At 28.7% G+C, this 24,193-nt stretch overlaps 1 protein-coding gene across 2 annotated transcripts in view; it reads left to right on the forward strand.

Moving 5' to 3' along the window:
* Positions 1-21,545, forward strand: part of LOC107436184 (UPAR/Ly6 domain-containing protein qvr) — a 77,767-nt gene extending 56,222 nt beyond the window's left edge. Inside the window, exon 4 of one of the 2 annotated variants that reach the window (XM_087154776.1) lies at positions 4,980-21,545. In XM_087154776.1, the coding sequence (XP_087010902.1) occupies positions 4,980-5,086 (107 nt within the window). In that variant the 3' untranslated portion in view covers positions 5,087-21,545. The remainder of the gene's footprint in view (positions 1-4,979) is intronic. The other variant, XM_016047788.4, reaches the window with a different exon arrangement.
* The last annotated feature ends 2,648 nt before the right edge of the window (positions 21,546-24,193 follow it).

The following is a 24,193-nucleotide window of genomic DNA, read 5'->3' on the forward strand; positions in this document are numbered from 1 at the left end:
TGTGAATTTATACATAGTAATGTATACTCACAATATCATATTAAAATAAATGTCTGTCACATGAATACATAACATAGCATTTAAAATAACATATTTATATCAACGGTTATTTTCATAACAGTATTAGGACTGCTCAAGATAATTTCGGTGTTTTGATCATAGAACATAAATTTTAAAAAGTAATAATTATTTTACATATGTTATCTATTAATATTTAGTTTGGGCCGGATATTCGTTGCATCCTTTATTTTCAAGAGAGATATGGTGGAGCCTCCCTAAGAGGTGGCCCGGTTTTGAATCCCAGCGATAGTTGGTCGGCTCGCACCGATTATAGTGTTAAATATCCTATGTAACGGGTTAACTCTATAAAAAATCTTTTGTGAATCCTACCTGGATTATTAGGTTCAAAATTACAAGGCTATACTCAAAATTGGATTGGCTGTTCAACAACGGTTATAAAATACATCCGAGTGATGCGATCTCTTCCTTCTATCAAACGAGTTTCTAAAACCTAGTTAAGCACCTTCAACAATTCAAGATCACATATCTTATTATTTTGGGCTACATTTCATTATAAATAGTCAATAATTAGTACGCTTTAGGGACCTCTTGCAGATTTTCAGTACTTATTGCACAAATATTATTACCAAAAAACAATGCGCAGTCCCTGCCCAAATTATTGCACCCACTATAAGATTCTATATAAAATCTTAATTATCACAGGTGATACTATACGGCTTCATTGTTTTTATGCGTCTAAAACCGGTTAGCACTGTTTATGTTTGTGTATCAGTTGGTTAGATTAGAAGAATATAAATTAGACGATATATTATATAAATAATATAGAATAATTATTATATCGGGTATTATATCAGTATATAATAATAATTAGACCCAAAAACCAGACGCACTGTAGTTTTTTAATAGCATACTTGCACGAGTTTATAGGCAATACTTTAATATTTAAACATACAGGATTTTTTCGGGAAATTTTTTCCTATACTACCTACTTGTGTTTATTTTTAACGTATTCATTACATCAATTGATACATGAATATAATCAACAGCCGCGCAAAAGCAATAATGTTGTATAGTATCACCTGGTAATTAAGATTGTGCATAGAATGTTAGAGTGCGTCTTTTGCTGTAAGTATAAATGAATAACTTTATTAAAATATTGTAATTGTTTATGATGCGTGATTGATCTTTCCTCTAATAATTTTCAATCAAAATATCGTTAATTTATTCTCATTGACAAATCTTTTGGAACCTCCAAATTTTAAGTAATGACAGAAATGCAATTTTTTATTTTAACTTAAAAGAAGTAATTTCTTTAATTCAAATAATTTAGCTTACTTAAAAATAATTTTTAGTTATTACATAATAATTTTGTTAGCATATTTTACATCTTTGATCATGGTTCACTAGACTCAAATAATACGAAGCCATAAAAGAAATTTTTTCTAATAATCGAACAAAATTGTGTCTCAAAAGGATACAAAATTTCTTTTCATAGCTCACATTTATTTTATAACAGTCGTTGAACAGCTCACCCAATTTTTTGGGTTCATGACTACTAATGTTCCATAACCTTGTAATTTTGAACCTAATCCAGAAGAAAAGAAAACTCCTGGATAAAGTATTGCGAGGACTTTTTGATGCAACTAATCCACATTTGCGTTATATGGAGAGGAAAACCTCCCACAATTACCCTGATGGCAAGAGGACTCTTACCTATGATCCATCTAGCACTGTGGTCGATGCGAGCCGAGTGCGGAAATCATATTGCTCAACCATCGCTGGGATTCGAACTCGGCTCATCTCACTGGTAGGCGAACGCTCTATCCTCTGTGCCACCATGGCTCAGCTCACATTTATTTTATTATATATTTTATATCCGTCGTTGAACAGCCGACCCAGTTTTTGGGTTTACTACAACTAATGTTCAACACTGTAGCCTTGTAATTTGAACCAATACAGAAGACAAGGAAACTCCTGGATCAGTACCCCCAGAGGATGATTTGTTATGGGAACATGGAGGACTTAGTGAGTCGATAGATTTCACCATTTATTACACGGGGAGTCTTCGGCTAGAGGGGATGGAAACGACTACCTCTACCAACCAGGAAAAATAAAGTGCCTTATAAATTTTATTCGTTTTTGTAAAAAGTTACGCCCTAAATAACATTTGACCTAAAGGTCAGAAAGGTTTTTTTATGCACATAATAAAAAAAGATATCCATTTTGTTCTAATAATTTCAAAAATCAAGTGCTAATCGGCTTTAATGGTGACCATAAATATGTTAGTTAATAAGTGCTAACTATAAATTAAGTCACGGAAACAAAAACTCTGTCCTAAACGGTTTTTGTTTTTTGACTCTTTAAAATACGAGCAGCATTTTGGAACCATAAGGTCCCATTCGTTCAGTCAAAAGCGCGGTTTTTTTTTTAAAACTTTTTTTGCAATATCTCGAGAAAGCGAACATTTTTTCACATTATAATAAAATTCATTTATCTACGTAAAAATTAATTCTTAAAAATAGTCGACACTATTTTAAATGATGTATTTTTAAATGTAAAAATTCTTTTTTTGTAAAATAAGATTCAAAACTTGTCTATAAGATCTGAAAAAATAATCTCAATAAATAGCATTTTTGATTGTTTTAAATGAAATGTAGACTAACAAAAGTACAATACATTGTTGTCACGAGTGAACAATGTTCTGTATTTTACTTTTAAACTTTTTTATTATGTGTAGCCAACAGAATTATAAAAAATTATTAAATAAATCACTGTATTTATAGATTTCAGTATTAAAAATTTGTTTATTAAGAACTTAAATGCATAGTATACACCTTCAAAAATCGTCACGTTTGTGGGCATTTCGCTTGTAAACTTTCTGGCTAGCTAGATCACTGAAATTTTAACAGGAACTTTATAGTGAATGACAATTTAAGTTTCACTCATTTGCTAACAGCTACAAGCAATCTTCAATACAGTTTTACAACCTAAAAGAATTGATCGACAATTTTCCTAGTAACTAGAGTGACCAAATCTCAATTGGAACTACTGACAATACAAGTTTCGATCATCTTTTGTTTATCTCGCAATGGAACTAATCATCAATCAAAATTCCATCTATTTTTCTTCCAGCTAGAAAGCTCAAGCTTCAACTGGAGCTTGATGACTATGCATCATTTGCATCGCTTCCTAACTGTTGCAAGCTCATTTTTATTGTCAATCTTCCGACAACGCATTAACCTACTTAAAATGAACTTTTACCAGAATCTCTCTTTTTATAAGCTTTGTTAATTGACTTCTTTTTTAGAGCCACATTATATTTTTATTCTCAGTTTAAAAGTGTAGTTAATAAGGCTTACTTTTCAAAAGATTTTTTCAACATAGTATAATAGAGCCGAGGTGTGGTGGCTCACCGCCTAATCAGGTGATCCGGGTTCGAATCCCAGTGATCGCAATTTTCTCACCCGGCTCGTTCCGTAAAATATCCTCAGTGGACTGTAGTCTAGAGTTTCCTAGCTGTTAGGCTAACCGTGAGAGGTTTTCGTGGGTCTCATCTCCATGTGACACGAATACGGGTTAGTTCCACCAAAAAGTCCTCCACGAAGGCAAATTTCTCCCAATACTTGATCAACGAGCTCCCTTGTTCAGAATTGCGTTCAAAATTACAAGGCTACAGTGTTCAACATTTATAGTCGCAAACTTAAAATTGGGTCGACTGTTTATCGCTGGTTATAAATCAAAATAAAAAAAGTGCAATAGTTTTTATTTCAACCAAAAGTTTTTTTATTATAGCATAGTGTTGCAGAGCCAATTTTGAATAGTCGAGTTTCTTTGAAATTTGAACTATATGTAAAACTATCAGAGATCCATTTTTGAAGAAGAATAATAAAAAATGTAAGAAAAAAAAACTTTAGGATTTCAAAACTGATGGGTTATAAATATACATCACACTTTCATAACTTCTGAGCCGTCTTTCGAATTAGGACTGGTTTCTTTCGATTGGGCGTAAAAAAAAATGCTACGAAAACAATATCTCACTTGTGTAAGTTGAAAATAAATATGTATAATCAAATATGTTGAAATCAAGTGTGTAAAGCTTCACCTTTTTGAGCCCCTCCCCTCAGTAAATTCAAGATTCTGACTAAAGTTCGGTACAAACATTTCGTATCCATATTAAACCTAAATCATTACTTTGAAAACTATTTTTCACTACTCAGGAAATAGCCTCTAAATATAGATTACATAAAATTGGAATAGGTTACCATGGAAACAAAATCCTGTTCCAACTAATTTCATTCGTGTGAGATACAAAACAATGAGTAGTTTGTAGCGATTCCTGGCCTTTTAGAAAAGAAACACGGTTCATTATTTGGTCAATGGATCACGGTCAATGGATGCAATGAAAATGACTGTCGTGAATTGGGTCGGCTGTTCAATGACTGTTAGAAAACTCTCACTAAAAGATTTTACACTCGTTTTTAGTTAGTAGTTTTTTCCTACAACGTTATAACTATTATAAGATCCGTTACAACCTTCTTAAAAGAGCTGTTTATTTTCAACATCTTTTCAAAATATAAAAAAAAAATTTCGAAAAAAAAAATGTGCTAAGATATAAGCAAATGGACGACATCACATTACGAATTTATTTGTATCCATTAATTTATTCTTTAAAAAAAATAAAAAGAGTAATTTTCATAAGAGCAGTTTGAAAAACTGAATAAAATTTTTAGGCACTCATTTTTTAAGCACTTAAGATTTTTTTGAGCACTCACATCGAGTTATGTGCACAATAAAGTTTACGAACGTTTTTTTCCCATGAAATAAACGTGCAGCATTAAAAAAAATTAATACGGTATATTGTCGAACTTAATTATTGTGCCCTCTCAACATTTTTTTTCTCATTACGCCTTTGGTTCGCGGAATATAAGGAGTATATGGTTATTTTTTTTCCTTTTCAGATTCTGTTCGACGTACTTGCACTTCCAATCTTCAGATAAACCTTTTTTTTGAGTTGATCATGTTTGTATGGCGAGCATCACATTACAAATTCATTTGTATCCATTAATTAATTTTTTATAAAAAAAGAATAATTTTCACAAGGAGCAGTTTGATAAACGGAATCAAGTGTTATGCCCATTTTCTTAAGCACTCATATCGAGTTATGTGCAAAATAAAAAGTTTAAGAATGTTTTTTTTTCTTCATTAAATAAACGAGCAGCATGAAAAAAAATGCATTATATTGTCGAACTTAATTACCCAAGTCAAAATTCTTGATGGTCCCATCAAAACATTTTGATGGTTCATGTAGGTTTCAGTGCGATTCATGATGGTCATCATCCAACATTTTCCATTATGCGTTCATGGGTTTTGATATGCCAACAAACTTCCATCACTCCATGATGAAAAATGCTACTTTAATACTATAAAGGCTAACCATCAAGAGAAGTTTGATTCGTATGGACCAACAATCCGTGATGGTTCCAACTATACATTTCCATGATGGTTTAATAGGAATTATTGTTGGTTCAGCAGGAATATACCATCAAAAAAAAAAATTTTTTTTTCATGTTGTCCCATGATTGTTCCAACATTTGATTTCTAAGAAAGTATGATGGAAATTTCTGATGGTTCAGCATAAACAAACCATCAAAACAAGTTGCTATTCTTATATTGGAGCATCATAAATTAGTCGGAATTCTTACATTGGGGTGTAATGTTGGTTATCATCAAAATGGTTCATGATGGAATTATTGATGGTTACCATCAAGATGGTCCATCAAAAATGTTGACTTTTGTAGTGTGCTCTCTTCCCACAACGCCTTTGGTTCGCGGAATATAAGGAGTGTATTTTTCTTCCTTTTCAGATACTGTTCGACGTACTTGCACTTCCAATCTTCAGATAAATCTTTTTTTAGTTGATCATGTTTGTATGTTGGAATCTGAAGGAAAAGGTCTTATGTGTTTCTGCGAGAGTGATGCCTGCAACTCGACACCGCAAGTTCAGTTTTCATTTACAATTTTGATTTGTGCCTTTATATTTTTTAAACTTTATGCAGCTTTTAATACTTAGTTTAAAGACTACCCTCAAAAATCAAGTTTTGATGTGAAAACAAAATTCTATAAAAGCTGATTTTAAATTTTCTCAGAAACATAGCCAAAAGCTATCCCACCTAATAATTATTTCTATGAAACGATATATTTTAAGTGCAGATGTATCGCCTATGTTTATGAATAACATTTATAATTAGTGGTGAGATGTAATATTTTTAGATACATTTCAATTTAATTTTGTATCAAATGGTTGAAGCAAATTCGTAGAAATTGTTTTTAAATATCAATGGCCAAAAAAGTGCTTGGACCATAAGTTTAATATACGTTTCTCTAGCACAATATTAAATCTTAATGTAAGGCAAGTTAGGAAGAGAAATATTAAAACAGATTTTGTTAATGGAAAAGATTTTGTAATTACCGCATCTAAAAAGTTCTCGTTAACTTATTAGATGCTTTTTTTATTGTCGTTGTAATCATGAGAATCAAAATAGAAGCAACCTTATAAGGATAAAATGAAACAATGCTAAACCCGACTATGTGCAGCATAGCCGGCTCTTGTGCTAATAAATCGCGAAGAGATGAGTTCAACCACGAGGTGGTGAGCTTCTGTAACTCTACAATGATTCTCACATTTGCATTTAAAATAATAATGATGAGATCAATGATAGAAGCATGCTCGCTCTATTAAATTGTAAAATTGTGTCTTTAATGGAAAATAAAATCGAATTTTTTTTAAAAGAAGAGCCGTGATGGATAGAGCGCTCACTTTCCAATGAGGTGAACCGGGCTCCAGCGATTATAAGGATAAAATGAAATATTTGACAGCGATACGAATTCCGGCTGGCACCAACCACAGTGCCGACGTGAAATATCTTCAGTGGTAGACGGATCATGGGTTAGAGTCCCCTTGCCGTCAGGCTAACCGTGGGAGGTTCTCGTGGTCTTCCTCTCAATGCAACGCAAACGAAGGTTAGTTCCATCAAAAGTCCTCCACGAAGGCAAATTTCTCCAAATACTTGATCCAGGAGCTCCCTTGTCTTCTGGATTGGGTTCAAAATTACAAGGCTATGGAGATGAACATTAGTAGTCGTAAGCCCAAAAATTGGGTTGGCTGTTCTACGACCGTTATAAGAAGTTGCATATACTGTATGCAAAATTAATTCAAATCATATCATTGATATGAAGTAGAAAGAATGCAAAACCCATTTTAGAGCTGTGAGAGGCAAATGGTTTTATAAAATTTTTAAAGTTATGTCGATTGTGTATTTAAATTATCTCATATTTTAATGTTGCTTAAAATGAAGAAAAAAATTACTACAGCGCTTCAATCAGAATAGGAGTCGTGGTAATTTTTTTTCTTTACAATGTGCCAAAGACATTAAGCCGTTTAATGAATGATACTCTATTTTTAAAATGTTGTTTAAGACAAAATTTGGTAGGCAAAAATAAAACACTTAACATGAAATCTATGTTGATGCATGCAATGTAAGCTTTTTGAAACCTTTTTTTTATTGGAAGAAAGTTAAGATTGCGGATCATTAAGCGTTTGAGTAAGAAGTATCTTACTGAAATTTATTTATTTGAAACAGAAAGTAACTTTCATTTGTACAACAATCAACTATAACGAATGTGATGTTTTAGAATTAGGTATAATTTATATAGTTCACTTAATACAGTGTCAAAAAAAACTCGGACAAAGTTATTGCATCATAAAAGTTAATTTCTTAGTCTACTGTTGTTATTTTTTATATTTTATCAATTTATTTATTTTTAATAAAGTTATAATAAAATTTGTTTACCCTGGCTTTTATGCCTCATCCTGTACATACGCTACGTGTTTTTTTAAACTAATCCAACATTCATTATTTTTAATGTGTGTACTTATGAATAAATAAAATAAATAATATTCCAAATATGTAATTACCAGGTAATTAGATACTTATAACCAAAAGAAGTACGAAAAAAAAAACATTTTTAATCAAAGTAATAAATTGGAGCTTTTAATTCTTAGTAAAAGTCTAATTTGTCATTAGATATTTTGAAATTTGTGAAAATATATATTTTTCTAACTCTATTATTACTCTAGTAATTAGTTTCAATAAAAAGAAAATTATTTATTAGTAACCTATCCAATGATTTAAAGAAAGTTTTTGAAAGGGAAGAGAAGATGGATTGAGTGTGGAAAGTTATAATATATTGTATACTCGAAAGAGATGATAGAAAGCCCTTTTTTAAAAGATGAAAAAAATTATAGAAATAATTTTAAACCTGTAATAATATTTGACATAACTGCAGATTTATACGAAATAATTTTGTTCTTTATTTTGAATTATCTACAATAAACACCTATTTATTTTAATAGTAGCTTCGTCATGCTAGTTTTTTTTATATAAAATATGTGTAATAAAAATTGAAAAAAAAAATTTATAAATTTTTTTTGAATTTAAAAAAAATACCACTTTCAATCAGGCAAGAAAACTATTAGGTAAAGTTATTCAAATGTATGTATTTTTATGTATTATTAAAATAAAATAAATCAATTACCTACTATGATGTAATAATTTCGTGGCTATACTTTTATTTAGTAAAATATACTTAGTTTACTTTTATTTTAGTAAAATTTATTTAACTGAAAAACAAATATTATTAGATCAGGGTCAGAACAATGTTCTATAAAAGAAAATATAGTTAAAAGTATTTTACTTTTTTTAAGAAAATTTGGGTGAAAGCTTATATTTTACTCCTTCTACTAGTATATTTATTAAACAGTCAAACACTCAATTATTTTGGCTGTTAAGAATGCTAATTTCTAATAAGACGAAAATATTTTGTTTATTTTTTAATTTACCTTTCAAATTAGAACTGAAAACACAGTAGAATCTCAATTATCAGACAACACACACAGTCAAACTCATCGGAGGTAACAGCTTAATTCAAAAATTAACTAAAATTATGCTTCTTCATACTTGGCAATAGAAAGATAATTCACAAAATATATAAGGTTATTTAAAGTGCTATTTATAGCCCTAAAAAAATTAATAAATCAACTACTCGCAAAGGTCTAAGTGTATCACTGCTACAGACAGGGTATCTGCTACATTTTAGATTCCCAAATCCATGACTTTTCATCAATAATTCCAAGAATTTTTCATGACTTACCGAAGTTACTATTTTCTCCAACAAAAACACAACAATAAATTTAAAAAAGCATCATAATAACATTAATTGAAATGATAGGTATAACCAAAATTGTTATACTCTGCATCTTCATATTTATTGATTTTAAACTTAAAAAACAGAGTAAAGAAAGAGTAGATGCAATAAAATAGCTAACAAAAATACAAAAGCAAATAACTAAATACAGTCAGATATATGTAGTTATTTAAATCTATTTTTATATCTTCTTAAAAGTAAGCGTAATATAAAAAGTCTGAACTAGAATTTTAAACTGATAAAGTAAAAAAATAAATTACAACTAGATAAAAAAAAATCTGAAATCACAGAAGTTAAAAAAATAATTCGCTCTAGAAATGATGCTCTTTCTTTCATTTCTTGAAAGAACACCGTAATTTTTAAAGAATAGGATAAAAACATTTTCTATTTTAATAAAATATGAGTGGGGATTTTGTAACAAATTCGGAACACTGTGAAATCGGAAGGGGTAAATTCCAGTTTAAAAATGAGATTTTTCCGCAACCTAAATCCATGATTATTTTAAAATAGTTATGACAAATTTTGTTCAATAAGGAAATCTATGACTTTCCAGGTGAACAGAAAAAATGTTTTAAAATCATTTTTGTCCAAAAACAATTCACTTGATAACAATAGTTGTCGCCTTTTAGAAAACCAACCGAATAAAAATATCTCTGATCTTATGGATGTCAGAAAATCATTTCTACAACATTCGATTTTAATACTTCTTTAGCTAATTTAAACATAGTATTGATATTCTTTTGTATGTATAAAAATACATTAATTAACTTTACATATCATAAGCAGTTGTGATAGAATTTTTTAAAAATAAACGAAAACTCGAATTATAGACACTAATTCTTCTAAGTGAAAATAATTTCTATATTACACTAATTCTTCTATCTACAATTGAAAGAAATGATTTGTTTTGCAATAAATCCCGCACGAATAAATGTGCACTAGAAATCAATAATTGCAATGAATAAATTTTTTAAATTCAAGGTATCTGCTACATTTTAGATTTATTATTTCATGACTTTCCATGATTAATTTCCAAGAACTTTCCATGACTTAACGAAGTTACTATTTTCTCCCGACAATAACACAACAATAAATTTAAAAAGGCATTATAATAGCATTCATTGAAATGATAGTGTATTCATTACAAAAAAAAATGGGAGAGAATTCATCAGGGGTCTGTAATTTTTTCACAATTTAACAAAAACGGACCTTTCACAAAATGTCTGGTCAGACTCCTGCTCACCCTTTCTCAGAAACAGGGTGAGATTTCAAAAAGTTAAGTGAGATTTCTAAAAATAAAAAAAACACGAATAGACTTGGAAAAAAATTATTTCTTTAATTATAATACATTTTTCACATCTTCTAATTGAATATTTTTGCTGCATCATTATATGGAAAATGTTCTATATCTACTTTTTCATCAGCTATTATATTTATTTGGCTGAAAAATATCCGTATTTGTTTCGTTTTGACCGTTTCTACCGACATTTGTTTCATTTTCATTTGTCCGTTACGGAGTAGAAGATGTCGCCTTAACAAGGTATTTGTCCATCTTACATTCATGCATTAAAAATGTAAACGCCTTACAGGAAGAAACCTTACCTACGGTGAACACGTGGTTGCAGAGAAATGTGTTCTGAAAGGATTCCGTGGCTCGGGGGGGGGGGGGTCAGCTGTTCGCACTGGTTCTGAACAATACTGATAAATAGGGAAGCTAGATAACAAGGACCAATGTTCAAAATAATGAAAGAAAAAGGAAGAAAAGTGAAACGGATTTTATTCAAAATGGCGAAAGACGAAATCTTTTCCAAAATTCGCGCATTTTGAAATTGATAGAGTGCGTGAACTTCTCGCGTTAATCATTTTTTATTGCGAGAAAAGAAAAAAATATACGAGATTCTCGCGTTCTGTCGCTGTAGTGAAAACATTGTGATAGGTATAACCAAAACAGTTATACTCTGCATCTTCATAGTTACAGATTTTGAATTTAACAAAACAGAGTAAAGAAAGAGTTGAAGCAATAAAATAGCTGAAAAAAATACAAAAGTAATTAATTGTTTTTCATTTTTTTTTCCAGCAGAATTATAATCTAAATATACCTTTCTTGTTCATTGGAAAGGAAAGAAATACTCCTGATTTTTCTGTTCTCATTTTGGAATTTAAAAAATTTCCAATGACTGGCTTTCTTCAGCTGGAATTTTAGATTGATAAAATAAAATAAATAAATAATAATAAAAATTCTGAAATCGCAGAAGTTTAAAAGATTTTAAACTTCTTTAGAAATGTTTTGTCTTTCATTTTTTGAAAGAGCACCATAATTTTTAAAGAACATGATAAAAACATTTATATTTTAATAAAACATGACTGTGAGTGGGGATTTTGTTACAAATTCAGATATTTGAAACACCATGAAATTAGGGGAGGAGTAAAATCCATTTTGAAAATTCGGTGACCTATTTCCATGATTTTTTGGTGACCTAAATCCATGACTTTCCATGATATTTTTTCTTTTTTTTTTCTTTCAAATAGTTAAAATCATGACTTTCCAGGTGCGCGGATACCCTGTAAATTATACAAAGAAAACTACACAACTGATATAATTAAACTTTAATAATGAAGTTTTCGATATTTTTTTTTAAGTCAACGGATAAGAAATGTATTCTTTTCAAACAATTCATCAGTTATAAATAATTCGTAATGTTAAATACGTTAGCTTCGTCTACAAACACATCCACAGGTGAACAAGATTAATTTTAGCAAGCTATGTCTCTAGTGAAAATGTTGATAATGATTCTAAAATTTACCCGTTCCCCAAAGATTTAGTAAATGGATAAATTTATAAAAGCATTTTTGATTAAGTATTTAATTTTAAAAATAATTAACAACTTAAAGATATTTTTTCTCATATCATATGCACTTAATAAAAAGGCTTGACATAATCTGAAAAAATACCCTGTTTTTCTAAAATTACATTTTTACTGAATTGTCCCTTAATATTATTTTGGAGATTTATTTTTAAATTTCCATTAGATGCATGGAAACATTGTATTATCTGCAAAAAGTTTTTCACCAGAAACAATTTGAAAAATGTGGAAAGATGGCTTATCATTACTGTGCGGCAAGCCTTTCAGTTTTGTGTACATATATATGGGGGGTAAAACCGGGTAGCTCGACTTTGGCGAAATTAGTTCTGTTTTCTAGCAGATAAACTTTGATTTACACTTTACTAATCAATCAAGAACCTACCTTATTTTACATTTTTTTCTTCTGATTAATTCACAGCGTCTGTTTAAATAAGTTTGTTTCACTACGTCAACTTTCTAATGTTCTCTGTTAATTTCTAATGTTCATTATAATTATAAAAGTAATTTTTGCCCGTATTATTATACGTTTACTAAATATTCAACCTCAAGAAGCAATAACGATTTAGCCCGATAAGTAGCATTGTTCTGTTTTGTTTCAATAACCTCAGCTCGCAAAGTAAAGTCTGGCCTTTACATGTCTATGTTGGGCCTACGAAAGCTGCAGTGCAATGGGGAAGAAGATCAAAGGCTGAATAAAGGTTTTACAGGCTCCATCCTCAAAGCACAAAAATCCTTATTTTCATATTTTGTAGATCCCTTATACAAAATTATAGTTTTTATGTAGATTTAAATAAATTATTTGCCATTTTCTTTTGAAAAAACATTAGTAAACACAATATCGTTTGATTGATCAGGCCCCCCCTCTCCTACCCTTTACCCCCTATATCACAAGTGAACTACATACATAATTTCTTTTAAAATTGTCATATAAAATAGAAATATCTGTTACTTTTTGATTGAAATTCTAGTATTTCTAAATTTTCCATAGAGTTAACTTTAGTACTCGGTAAAACTGGGTGGTTTGATTTTCTCTAGAAATTTTTTTTAAATATAAAACAGTGACTTTTCAAGAATGATACATTGCATACAACTGAACAAGGAGTATTTTGGTCAAAACAAGACAGTTTCTAGGTCAAACATCTTAGCTATCCGGTATTACCCCACCTTCCCATACATATATATATAGCTAGTCAAATTGCATCTCTTCTGATACTATGACTTTTGACAAAATTGTACAGAATTTTCTTTGATAAGCTCTTAAGTTTTCAATAAATTTAAGAAAAATCCTATTTTTTTTTCGTCAAATGATGAAAAAGTCAAATTAATTCTCTACACTCCACTAAAACCATAAAGTGAATATAAATAATGATGAAAAAGATGTTCTCATTTTCCATAAAAACCATCTTGTTATGAAAAATTCAAAGTACTGTAATTTTATCAAAAAATTATTATTTAAAAGTAATAAACCGAAACTAACAATAAGTTCTTTCAAGTCACAGTTTTCTTCATTTCCTCAGTTTATAAAATAGGTTCCCAACCTTTTTTTGATCACCACTCACTCTTTAAGTCAAAAAAATTTTCCCCGCCACTTAAAAACATTTTTGCGATTACGCAATTTTTCACTTTGAAGTTTAAATTCAATACTTTAATATTTTCTAATTTTTCATAACAAAAATGAAATAGTGATTCATTTATGAATGTAATCAAGTCAAACTGCAATCCATCATCTCTGTTTAGTACAGCAAATACTGAGAAGCTATATTAAATAGCTATATTCAAATAGCTATATTAACTTGTTAATTTAATTATTGATAGTTAACAATAAGAAATCTAAATTAAAATGTAATTGGATAATATACTTTTGAATTATTAAACAAAGGAGAAATGACAGTAATTATTTTAATAATATATTAAAAAAACTCTTCATTAAATGAATTTAAATTATGTAAATTTTTGTTTATTTTTAAATTCTTGAATAATAAATGGCTTAAAAAAATAATGCATGTATAATTTAGTAGAACAGCACTTTAGAGGAGCATAAATTCAACAGGAAAATATTAAGTGGGTGTTAAAAAAAGTTTTTAAGAGAAACAAATATTACAAGCTCTGAATCTTGTCCCTTTGCAATGGGGAAGGACCATGTTTGGAACCTATGGTTTAGAGTAATTAACTCTTTCTATAAAAAGAGTATATTGCTAGTGGATTCGAATAACAAAAAATATAAATTGTAAAAATTTTTAAAATAAAACAAAGAAATTTACTATAAAAAGAAGTTATATACTTATCTTATATAGTAAAACCTGTGTGCATTGACCACTTGCATGGCAACAATTTCATGGTCCACTTAGACAAGTAAACAATTTATAAATGGGAAATTAAATTGTTTTAACCAGCTTAATACTTGATTATTAAAATGAACTTAGACAGGTAATCAGCTTAACAAGTTTACTGTATCTTGGAATTATCAAGAAATACTTCGATCAATATTTTTGTAATTAATAACTAAAAGATGTTTAAAACTTGCATTACATTTTGAAAAATAGGTTTAATGTTCCAGGGGTGATTGTGAGCTCAAGTCAAGATTCCGGAAAATTTCTTGCGTAAAAAAAAATTTAAAAAAATTTTAAATCGAAAAATTAGAAAAAAATTTAAACAAGGTTTTCCTCATTTTTCTCAATATTTCTTAGATTACTTAAAATATATTTAAAATTTTACACATACCTATACCATTTACACAGACGAATGATGACCTGGAGAAGTAATTGAAATTTGCAAATCTATCTTTCTTTCTTGAGTTTATGATTACAATAACTATTTACTGATAAAAATGAATATTAATCTTGAATATAAGCTTATAAAGTATCTATCTGGCTCTCCCTTACAAACAAATAAAATAAACTGCATTTTTAAGTTCCACCTTTGAAAATTTGATTTCCGGAAACTTTTGTGATCAATGATTTTTTTGAAACGTCTGAACCTTAGATCTCCGGAAACTTCCGGATCACGGCTAGCAAAAAATCCGGATTTTTCCGGAGCACAATCAGCCCTGATGTTTACTAAATATTTGGAAAATTATTTAGAGGTTTTTTATGACGAAAAGTTTATGATGTTAGTAGAAAGTGCTTCGTAGAGAGGCATGAAGAAGTATTTTTATACAATGGGATATAAAGGTTTAAAATTACCATTTTCACACTAGCAAAAACTTGAGGGAAAAATTAACAATTAGTAGCTCAATGAAAATACAGTGAAACCTCCAGGAAAGACCACTTGTTATTAAGACCACTTTTGATAGGACCTTTTGAAGAAAATCTTTAGGAGAGACAACCTCTCCTAATAACCAAATGCGAAAAAGGTCAAATAAGGAAATATCAAAACAAATAAGTAGATTAAAATGTATTCAAAATATTTATGTGAGGCTCTTATTTAAGATACAACCTCAGGGTGCACTAAAGATGATGCTATCAATGATTAACTTTTAGAGTTGGAAGTTAAATTAGAAAAATGTTATTTTAGAAAAAACTAAGCATTTCAAACAAACAAAAACCTCTTCTCATCTTTTAAAGCTAACTAATTTTTATGATATAAAATTAAATGCAAACTTAAACAAAAAACATAATTGTTTATGTATTCAAAATAGCTTTATCATTCATGATTGGTGAATTTGTTTTTACACACAATTATATCAGATGAAATCATTTTAATAGACGCTAAATTTTATTCATTGATCTGTCTTTTCATTACGTCAACAAAAGTGGCATTTCTGTACCAAGAAAATGACATTGACAAAAACTAAAATAATTTGCGAAAATTCATGTGCCTTCAATAAAAATTTTGAAGTCAATGAAGGTAACCTCTAACAGCGACCAACCTCCATCAACAAGCATTTTACTGTGGAACAGAGAGCGGTCGCTCAAGAGAGATTTCACTGTATAATTCTTTTTGATGCACTTTTTTAATATTAGAACGATCAAAATTTTTTTAGCTATATTGATGTAATTTATACATCACGATTTTGTAAACGGTATGTGGAGACTACAGTGTCGGAAAAATATTTAAACGTGTGAAATGCAATATTAAGTAAAACTTTCAGAGTATAGCTTTGACTTTGTTAAGTTTTAACAAAACCTTAATTTACGGTAGGATAAAACATATTAAATCCAAAAATTGGCCACTAAATTGAAAAGTGTCAGCTGTATGAAGAAAGTACTTTGGTACAAAAGTTAAGTATAAAATAGAGTGTTTGTATAATGGGTAGTTCTCAAATGGTAGGAATTAACTACAGCTAATTTATAAAGTTTCACATTCAATACTATGTTTTTTTACACAGCATAATAAATCTATACAAAATATATATAAACATCAAAAAACACTAAGTGTTTGTGAATGTTAATAATTATTTAAATCTTCAGATCTGGACATTCCAGATTTTGAGCATAGAAAATCTTCCACCTTTAGAAATATTAATCCGAGTTACAACTTTTCACTAAGTTTTGCTGATTATTGTAAAAGAGATTTCATTTACTCGATATACTAGCCTTATAATATTTTTTTCTAAAATTGAAAGAAAATAAAGAATTTAATATGAGACAATTTTTGTTTGAGTTGCAGCTTCAATAGAATTATATTCTCATCTTTTTAGTCCACTTTATAATCGTAGTTTTTAAAAATTTATTTAGTTTTGTTCTATTAACTTTTATTTTGTAAGCGTCAGAAAGTAATAAAAATTTTGATTGCCGATAATACGAATATAAATTTTGTTTGTGACATTTTTTTTAAAAATTACTTTCTTTACAGAGGCTTAGTTGATATTCTTAGTTGGATTAAAAAAAAAAATCAAAATTAATTTATCTAATGCTGTCATCTCTTAAGAATATAATCAAATAATCATCCAAGTGAAACTTTAATCTCTTATTTTTTATTTTAAAACATTTGGAAACTAGATAAAAAAAATTATTTTTTTTGTTACATTGGCTAGTTCACAGAATAAATGCTCAAAATTAGAACATTTCAATAAAAAAAAAATTTTTTTTTTAAAAGGTATTTAAGGAAAACTTTTGATATAATTTATGTCGATTAGTGTCATTAGACAAAATTATAAATGTACTCTAAAAATTTTACTGCGCATTAAATTTATATTTTGTTATTACTAAAATTTAAGATCTCTTCCTACCTTTTGAGAACTGTCATAATTCATAATACGTCCTGTTACATAACATGTCCACTTTATCACAAACAATGTATCTGGAAGTACGTTTCAAACTTTTCCAAAACTCTTTCAGCCTATTTTTTTTGGAGAAACTATTCAGTTCAAATGCAACTAGTCATGATTCATGTCAGTGTTGAAGCTTGTACTTTCCAAGAACCAACAAAACTAAAATAGTTAAAATATTGAGAAAGTCATAAAAATTAACTGCAAAATTTCAAGCGCCAAAACTTATTGAAAATCTTTCTTGAAGATTAAAAAAAACGATGAGCACTTAGACGATGTAGTGTATCCTAGTTTTGATTGATGTCTTAATGCCTTTAACTCACACTTTGTTATGTTTCCAGCACTGTAGTTGATAATAATTTTATTCAAAAAATTGCAAGTAGTGTATGTACAAAATTGTACGATGTGATAACATTTTCCCTTGATAACCTCCTAGTGCCCTAAACTATTTTTTAGTCACTTGTCCTGACCTGATAAAAAACAGTGAATGTTAAAAATTGTTTTTAGTTAAAATTTTTTATTAAAAATACTTAAACTATCTCTAAGCAAAAATGATTAAATCGATCGTAACAATATATTTGAAACTATATTACATAAAAAATCTATTTCTAAAAAATACAGTCTACGCTCGATATAGAGATTAAAACGTGAGGTCACTTTATCGTGACTGCATTAAATTAATGCAAATATTTCATAAATACTGCATTTATTTGGGCAAAAAAAAACACGCTACACTTTAAATAGAATTATGAAAGTGACTAATACGAAGTTTTTTAAATACGCAGTTAATAAAGTATATTATTTATTATAGTACATAAAAAGTTAAAAGATGTCATTTGAAATTCTTTTTTTTAAGATTGTGCATTGACATTCATTCAGTGTTTTTTTTCTTCAAAGTTTACCTACATTAGAGTGCCATGAAATTAAGAACACTTTGTTTTTCTGCCTTTAGAATTTTATGAGGATTCTTTACTGTAAACAAGATGCTTGACAGAATCTTGAGTAATTTAGCCATTTGTGTTATTCTTTAATTGCCTACCTTTAAAAGTTTTAATTTCCGCTCTAAGCATATAGCATTACATTAGGCAGGAGCAGTTATTTTTGTCCAGAGAACGAGCATAACTTAAATAAAAAAGAATACCACGTGTTTCAACTCCAAAATAAACCACATTTTACAACGCTTTACAAAAAGAGTAAATACAATTTTCAAACAAGAAAAATATTATTGATGAATATATTGAACTTTTGAAAGGTTAGGATTACACAGGAAACTCTGATTTCTAAATGACGCAGCAATATACTGCCACGCACTTGATAAAACAGCGCAACTGATTCCGAGAAAAATGGCTCGACAACTATTTTCCTACTATTGCTATATTTATTGCTTTTTTGCAATATGTAGATTGCCATACAAAGATGCCAAATATATAAATATCTCGATTTTGATTTTTTGTCACTTACGTTGGTTTTCCAATTGCACGGCAGTATACAATACAAATTTCATTAAATAATCCATAGTTTGAAATTTTTTTGACCATAGATTACGCCCAGGACCTTCGAGGTTTAGAATGGGTGACCATGACTCTTTCTTCATTTATAAAGAATTCAAGATATTTCATGTTTATTGAGCGGTAATATCAAAGGAAATAGTGTTTTGAATAGTTTGCTCCAAACAGGTGTAAAAATGTTAATTTTGAAAGTGCAAACAAGTCTTACACTTGTTTTTGGAGTCATTTTCCGGGAATTAAAAAAAAAATGTAACAAGATTTCAGACGCTATATTGGAACTAACGGTTCAGTCCGGATGTTCTAATGTGCGTTAAACATCGTGTCTACGAAGCAGCAAATGGGGCTTCATGTAGCAGTCATAATAAGAGGGTTGCATTAGCCATGAGCCGTTCTAAAGAGCGTAGACTGTATATGCTAATGGATAATTCAAACTGTTTGAAATTAGAATAAGAATATTTGACTATTAAATGCTAAAAACCAGGCTAAGATATACTAATTAGAAATTTATTTATTTTTGCACATTAATTTATGTGTGTACGTACATATATATATATATATATATATCTGATTTTGTTCATTATCCTAATACGGAATTAGATCTGTAACTTAATATTTTGTAAAAAGTGGTTTTGAAGATTGTTTTAAATTACAACGGTAATGAGAAAGTTTTACCAACTTAACTTTTTTTCTCCGTTAAATAACATTTTTCACAGCAATATTAGGAAACAAAAACTGCATTAAATGTTCACTTTGCTCTTTATTTGCAAAGCATTATAAGATTTATAAAATATCATTTTTAAAAGCATTGGATTTTTTAATACACCAAACACTAATACAATTTTGCTAAATAAAACTTAACAATACTGTGCAAAGTTTAAAACTATAAAAATCAAAATATTTTTTCGGCTCATACAAATACTTTATTACACAAATATGGATTTACATTAGATTTTAAAAAAAAAAAAAAAAAATCCCACCCCAAAGCAGTTTTGGGTACTAGAGGTTTAAAAAATATTTGAATACATTTAAAAGTTTTTTTCAACCTTATATGCATGCCAAATTTGTAAACTTTTTCTCTTAACTAATTTTAGCACCTCTAGGAATGCAATATGATTTTATGCCATTTCATAAGTGCAACCTTCAGACACTATAAAATTGGACGCAACAAAATGAAAAAAGATTAAATTTTTGATTTTGTTACATCCAGTTAGAGATGAGTTCAGGCTTGCTTTTAGTTCACAGTGGCTCTTATAAGTCTACCCAAAAGGATTTATGTCAGGTTGCAAAAAATAAATACAACAGTCATTTAAGTTTTGTTTAACCCCAAAAGGTGATAGTAAGAAAATATACGTTAGGTATTACAAATTAAATGAAAAAATATCCTTATCGAAATCTGGCAAATCATTATGAAGTCAATGACAACAGAATTAAGTTAAGCTAAACCAGTGACAAAACTTAAGTGCATTTCTATAAACATTATAAAAGTTCTACCTAAAATAAATTTGGCAGCCAATATGGATTAAGAGTGATAATACACTCATGGACAAAAAAATTAGCCCATCGAGTCGTCAAAATGAAACGAAATTTTACATACGTAATGACTACTTTGATATAAGTAAAAGATTAGAAAATCAAAGATTATCGTTTTTCTTTGATTTTCAAATCATTTACTTATATCAAAGTAGTCATTACGTATGTAAAAATTTTTTTCCTTTTGACAACTCCTTCTTGGTGAGCTAATTTTTTTGTCCATGAGTGTATATTTAAAGTAACATGATGAACTAGGCAGGCAAAAGCTTTCTCATCAAAAGCATTTAATTTATTAAAGTGTAAATTACAGAGAGAAAAGCATCATATATTTCTTTAAAAAAAAAAAACACACACACTTAAAAAAATAGTTATACCCAATGCACTTTGACCATCAATATACACCGGGAACGTCTTTCAAATATCAGAAACAGGAAAAATGACATACTAATATAAGACTTTAAAAATAGCCCAAACCTATATTGGATAAAATAATTTTTATGAATTGTTTTATTTTCTGGACAAGAAACATTTTGATGATTTGTCAGATTTTGATGTTTTTTTTACCCCTTTAATAACCCTAAAGTTATATTTTAATAACAGGTTTATTGATTTATAAATTTTACACGCAGGGCAACTGAACACAAAAAATCTTCATTTATGTTACATAAAAATTTATTCATAAGCCTGACCAAATCTATTTTAAATTAATGCATCAGATTAAGCCAATCTCATCCCTAGTGCCAATATGTTTGTAAAAGAGCAATTCACAAAAAGAGTTGAAAACTTTTTGAACATTTAAATATTCTAAAATTGATGTCAAAGTTATATTTTTGTAAATCTGATGTTGGATACATAATATGAGTAGTTCACAATAAAATGTTTGTTTATTGTTAGATACAATGAAGGTATTAAATGTTTACATTATCTACTTGAAATGTAATTCTTATTATGAATCGCACTATGCATGCTTTATCATCTTTAAAAGCATGATAATAATAATAGCACCTGTTTTTCTTCTTTGTTGTTAATGTTCTTTAATGTAAAAGTGTGATTGTAAAACTTTTAATAACTTGAGTAAAATTTGTAATAAAAACATTGAATTGTATTATCAAAATTAATATAGACAATAAATTTGATCAGATATTTTAACTTGTTTTATTTATTTTTACTTGTCAATGAAATGTGTTGTCTTTCATTAACATTCAACACTGAGTAACATCTTTAAATTAGTCTATTGTTAAACTATTATTTACTCTAGTTTATATTTAGTGCAATTAAGTTTCTAAAGATAATAAAGAATCAAGAATTTCTGAAAATTTCAAATCCATGCCCAAAAGTTTGGCTCAATGTTGCCATGAATGTTTTCCACTTTCCATTTGTGGATTCACATTTTATCACAGTTGTCACACCCAAGGCTCACTGTTTATATTAGTAAGTTTCACAATGTGCAAGTCAAATAGAAAAAAAATTCTTCTTGAAATGTGACAGAAAATATAGGTGCTTAGTACACATAAAAATAAAGCAGATTTGTCATCTACATGAAACTTCTTTCAACAACTGATACTGACAAATATAGAGGATGAAGAAAAAAACTCCTATAGGCTATAAAAGTTAGATAGGCAAACATTGCAAGGAGTAAAACCAGATGAAACCTTTTTAGGGATGAATGCGGGTAGATTTACTATATAATTTTTAAAGGCTGTTTTTCTTTCTTTAATAATCAGTGATTAAAACTAGAATTTTTTAAAATTTTATGAATATTGCTATTAAAAAGCAAATAAAATACAAAACAATTTATTCAAGAAATATTTGTGAGCACTAAAATATTGCATTGCTTTATGTCAAGTTAGCTTGCTACTAGAGAGGCATAAAATATATTTATAATCAGGTTTGGCTTTTGCAATACTAAACTTTAGGGAATAGGGTGCTGTTTATATATTATCACCAGAACAATGAAACAAGCCCTTTTCTTTCAGGTAAGTAAGTGAAGTACTAATTTTATTAATTGTACGATATCACAGTAAGGAAGAAAGAAACAATAATCTGAGCTGCTTTATCTCTAACATACACAAACAGCTAGTGTGATTCTGATTCAGCAGTGCAACTTGTCAAGGAAATTAAATGAAAAAAAATTTTTTTTAGCAAAAGGTGCATTAGCAATGAAGCTGAAAGTCTTTCAGTTGAGTTATTGAAAAGAAAAATTGCACCATCAGCAGATTTTACAAAAACAATGAATTTAATATCAGACTTCTAGAGGGAGGAAATAAACATAATACATAAATAAACATACATAAATAAAAGGGGAAACCTAAGAGTTCTAGAACTAGTAAACTTATAATTTGTTATGTTACAAAAAGAGAGATGTATCAATAGTTAAAATAAGAAAGCATGTCCAAACACTAGCTGGTAATGAATTTTACTGGTGGACTCTCTCAGTACTATCCTTTTATGCAGCATTACATATAGCACATAAGAGCATTGAACAAAACATTCTTTCCTCCTTAAATTCTCTCTGAAAAAGTAGCCTTCATGTGTCGATTTGAGACATTAAAAATTTAAAGCATTTTATTCTTTAATTTCATATGCAGTTAAAAATATTAAAATTAATAAACATTATCAATCTGCTAATAAATATCAATTCAGTTAAAAGTTTCATTAAATCCACTGCACTTTTATTAACTTAACAAAATTAAAACTATTTTGCACAGCTGGAAGCATTTTTAGAGACAGACATAAATCAATATCAAAAGATCAACTATCAACCACTACTGATATCAAAAGATATCAGTTGCTAACCCTCTTTAAGTGTTAACAATATGTAAGGAATATCTATAATATTTAACATATAAGCTGACAATTCCTTTTAACCAAAATATCACAGAAGATGGAAATTAATATATCTTACTTAAAAAGAATACTATAATAGATAATTTAAAAGTTCTAAAACACTCAAAATTTCATTTAAAAGTTCATTTCTCTTAAAAATTATTTGAATACTATAAAGTTTTCTTAACTCCAAAAATCAAATATAATAATGTCCTAACACACAATTTTAGTCATAAGCAGCATCTATTTAATAACACGTACATTGTGGAACAGAAAATAAGAATTTATATGGTTGGTGAGTTTTCAGAACTGGACATGGCTCAAAATGCATGCTTACAAAAATAGACATAGCTCGAAATGACATATCTATTTAAGAAAATGAACCTAATATATTTTTTTAAACTACTTTTACAAGCATTGTTCTTTTTTTTTTATATATATAGAAAGAGCTAAAGAATCAAAATAAATTTGTTATGTGATACGGCATATTAGAACTTTAACATTTTATAAAACTGGTCTTTCTTTTTAAAAAAAGTAAATAGTTGTTTTTACAAGGTTGCCACAGATAACATAAATTTATAATAGTGGCAGTAAATTTGCGCTGTACGAATTAAATTTAAAAACTCACATTATAGTTTTGAGCTCTGAATATGAAAACATCATCTAAAAAGATACACCTATAATATAACTAAGCAACCCAACCTCTATGTTCAGGACATAGCCCTATAATGATTATGCTTGTGATTAAAATGGTAAGGAAAAGTAATTTCTCCTTTAGTTGTTAAACTTGGGTTAAAAACTGAAAAATTTTGCACTTTCCACCATGTTTATTTTTGCAAACATACATTTTGAGCTGTCTATTATGCTAAACAAGCATTTTGAGCTGTGCTCTGATATAAAAACTCACCATTATTTCTTTTACATTAAAAAAAAATGCAAAATTGAATCAGAAAAAGGAATGTCACATTATG

Source organism: Parasteatoda tepidariorum, chromosome 11 (assembly GCF_982258835.1).
Source record: "Parasteatoda tepidariorum strain Cologne lab strain chromosome 11, Ptep-v5.0, whole genome shotgun sequence".
NCBI lineage: Eukaryota > Metazoa > Arthropoda > Arachnida > Araneae > Theridiidae > Parasteatoda > Parasteatoda tepidariorum.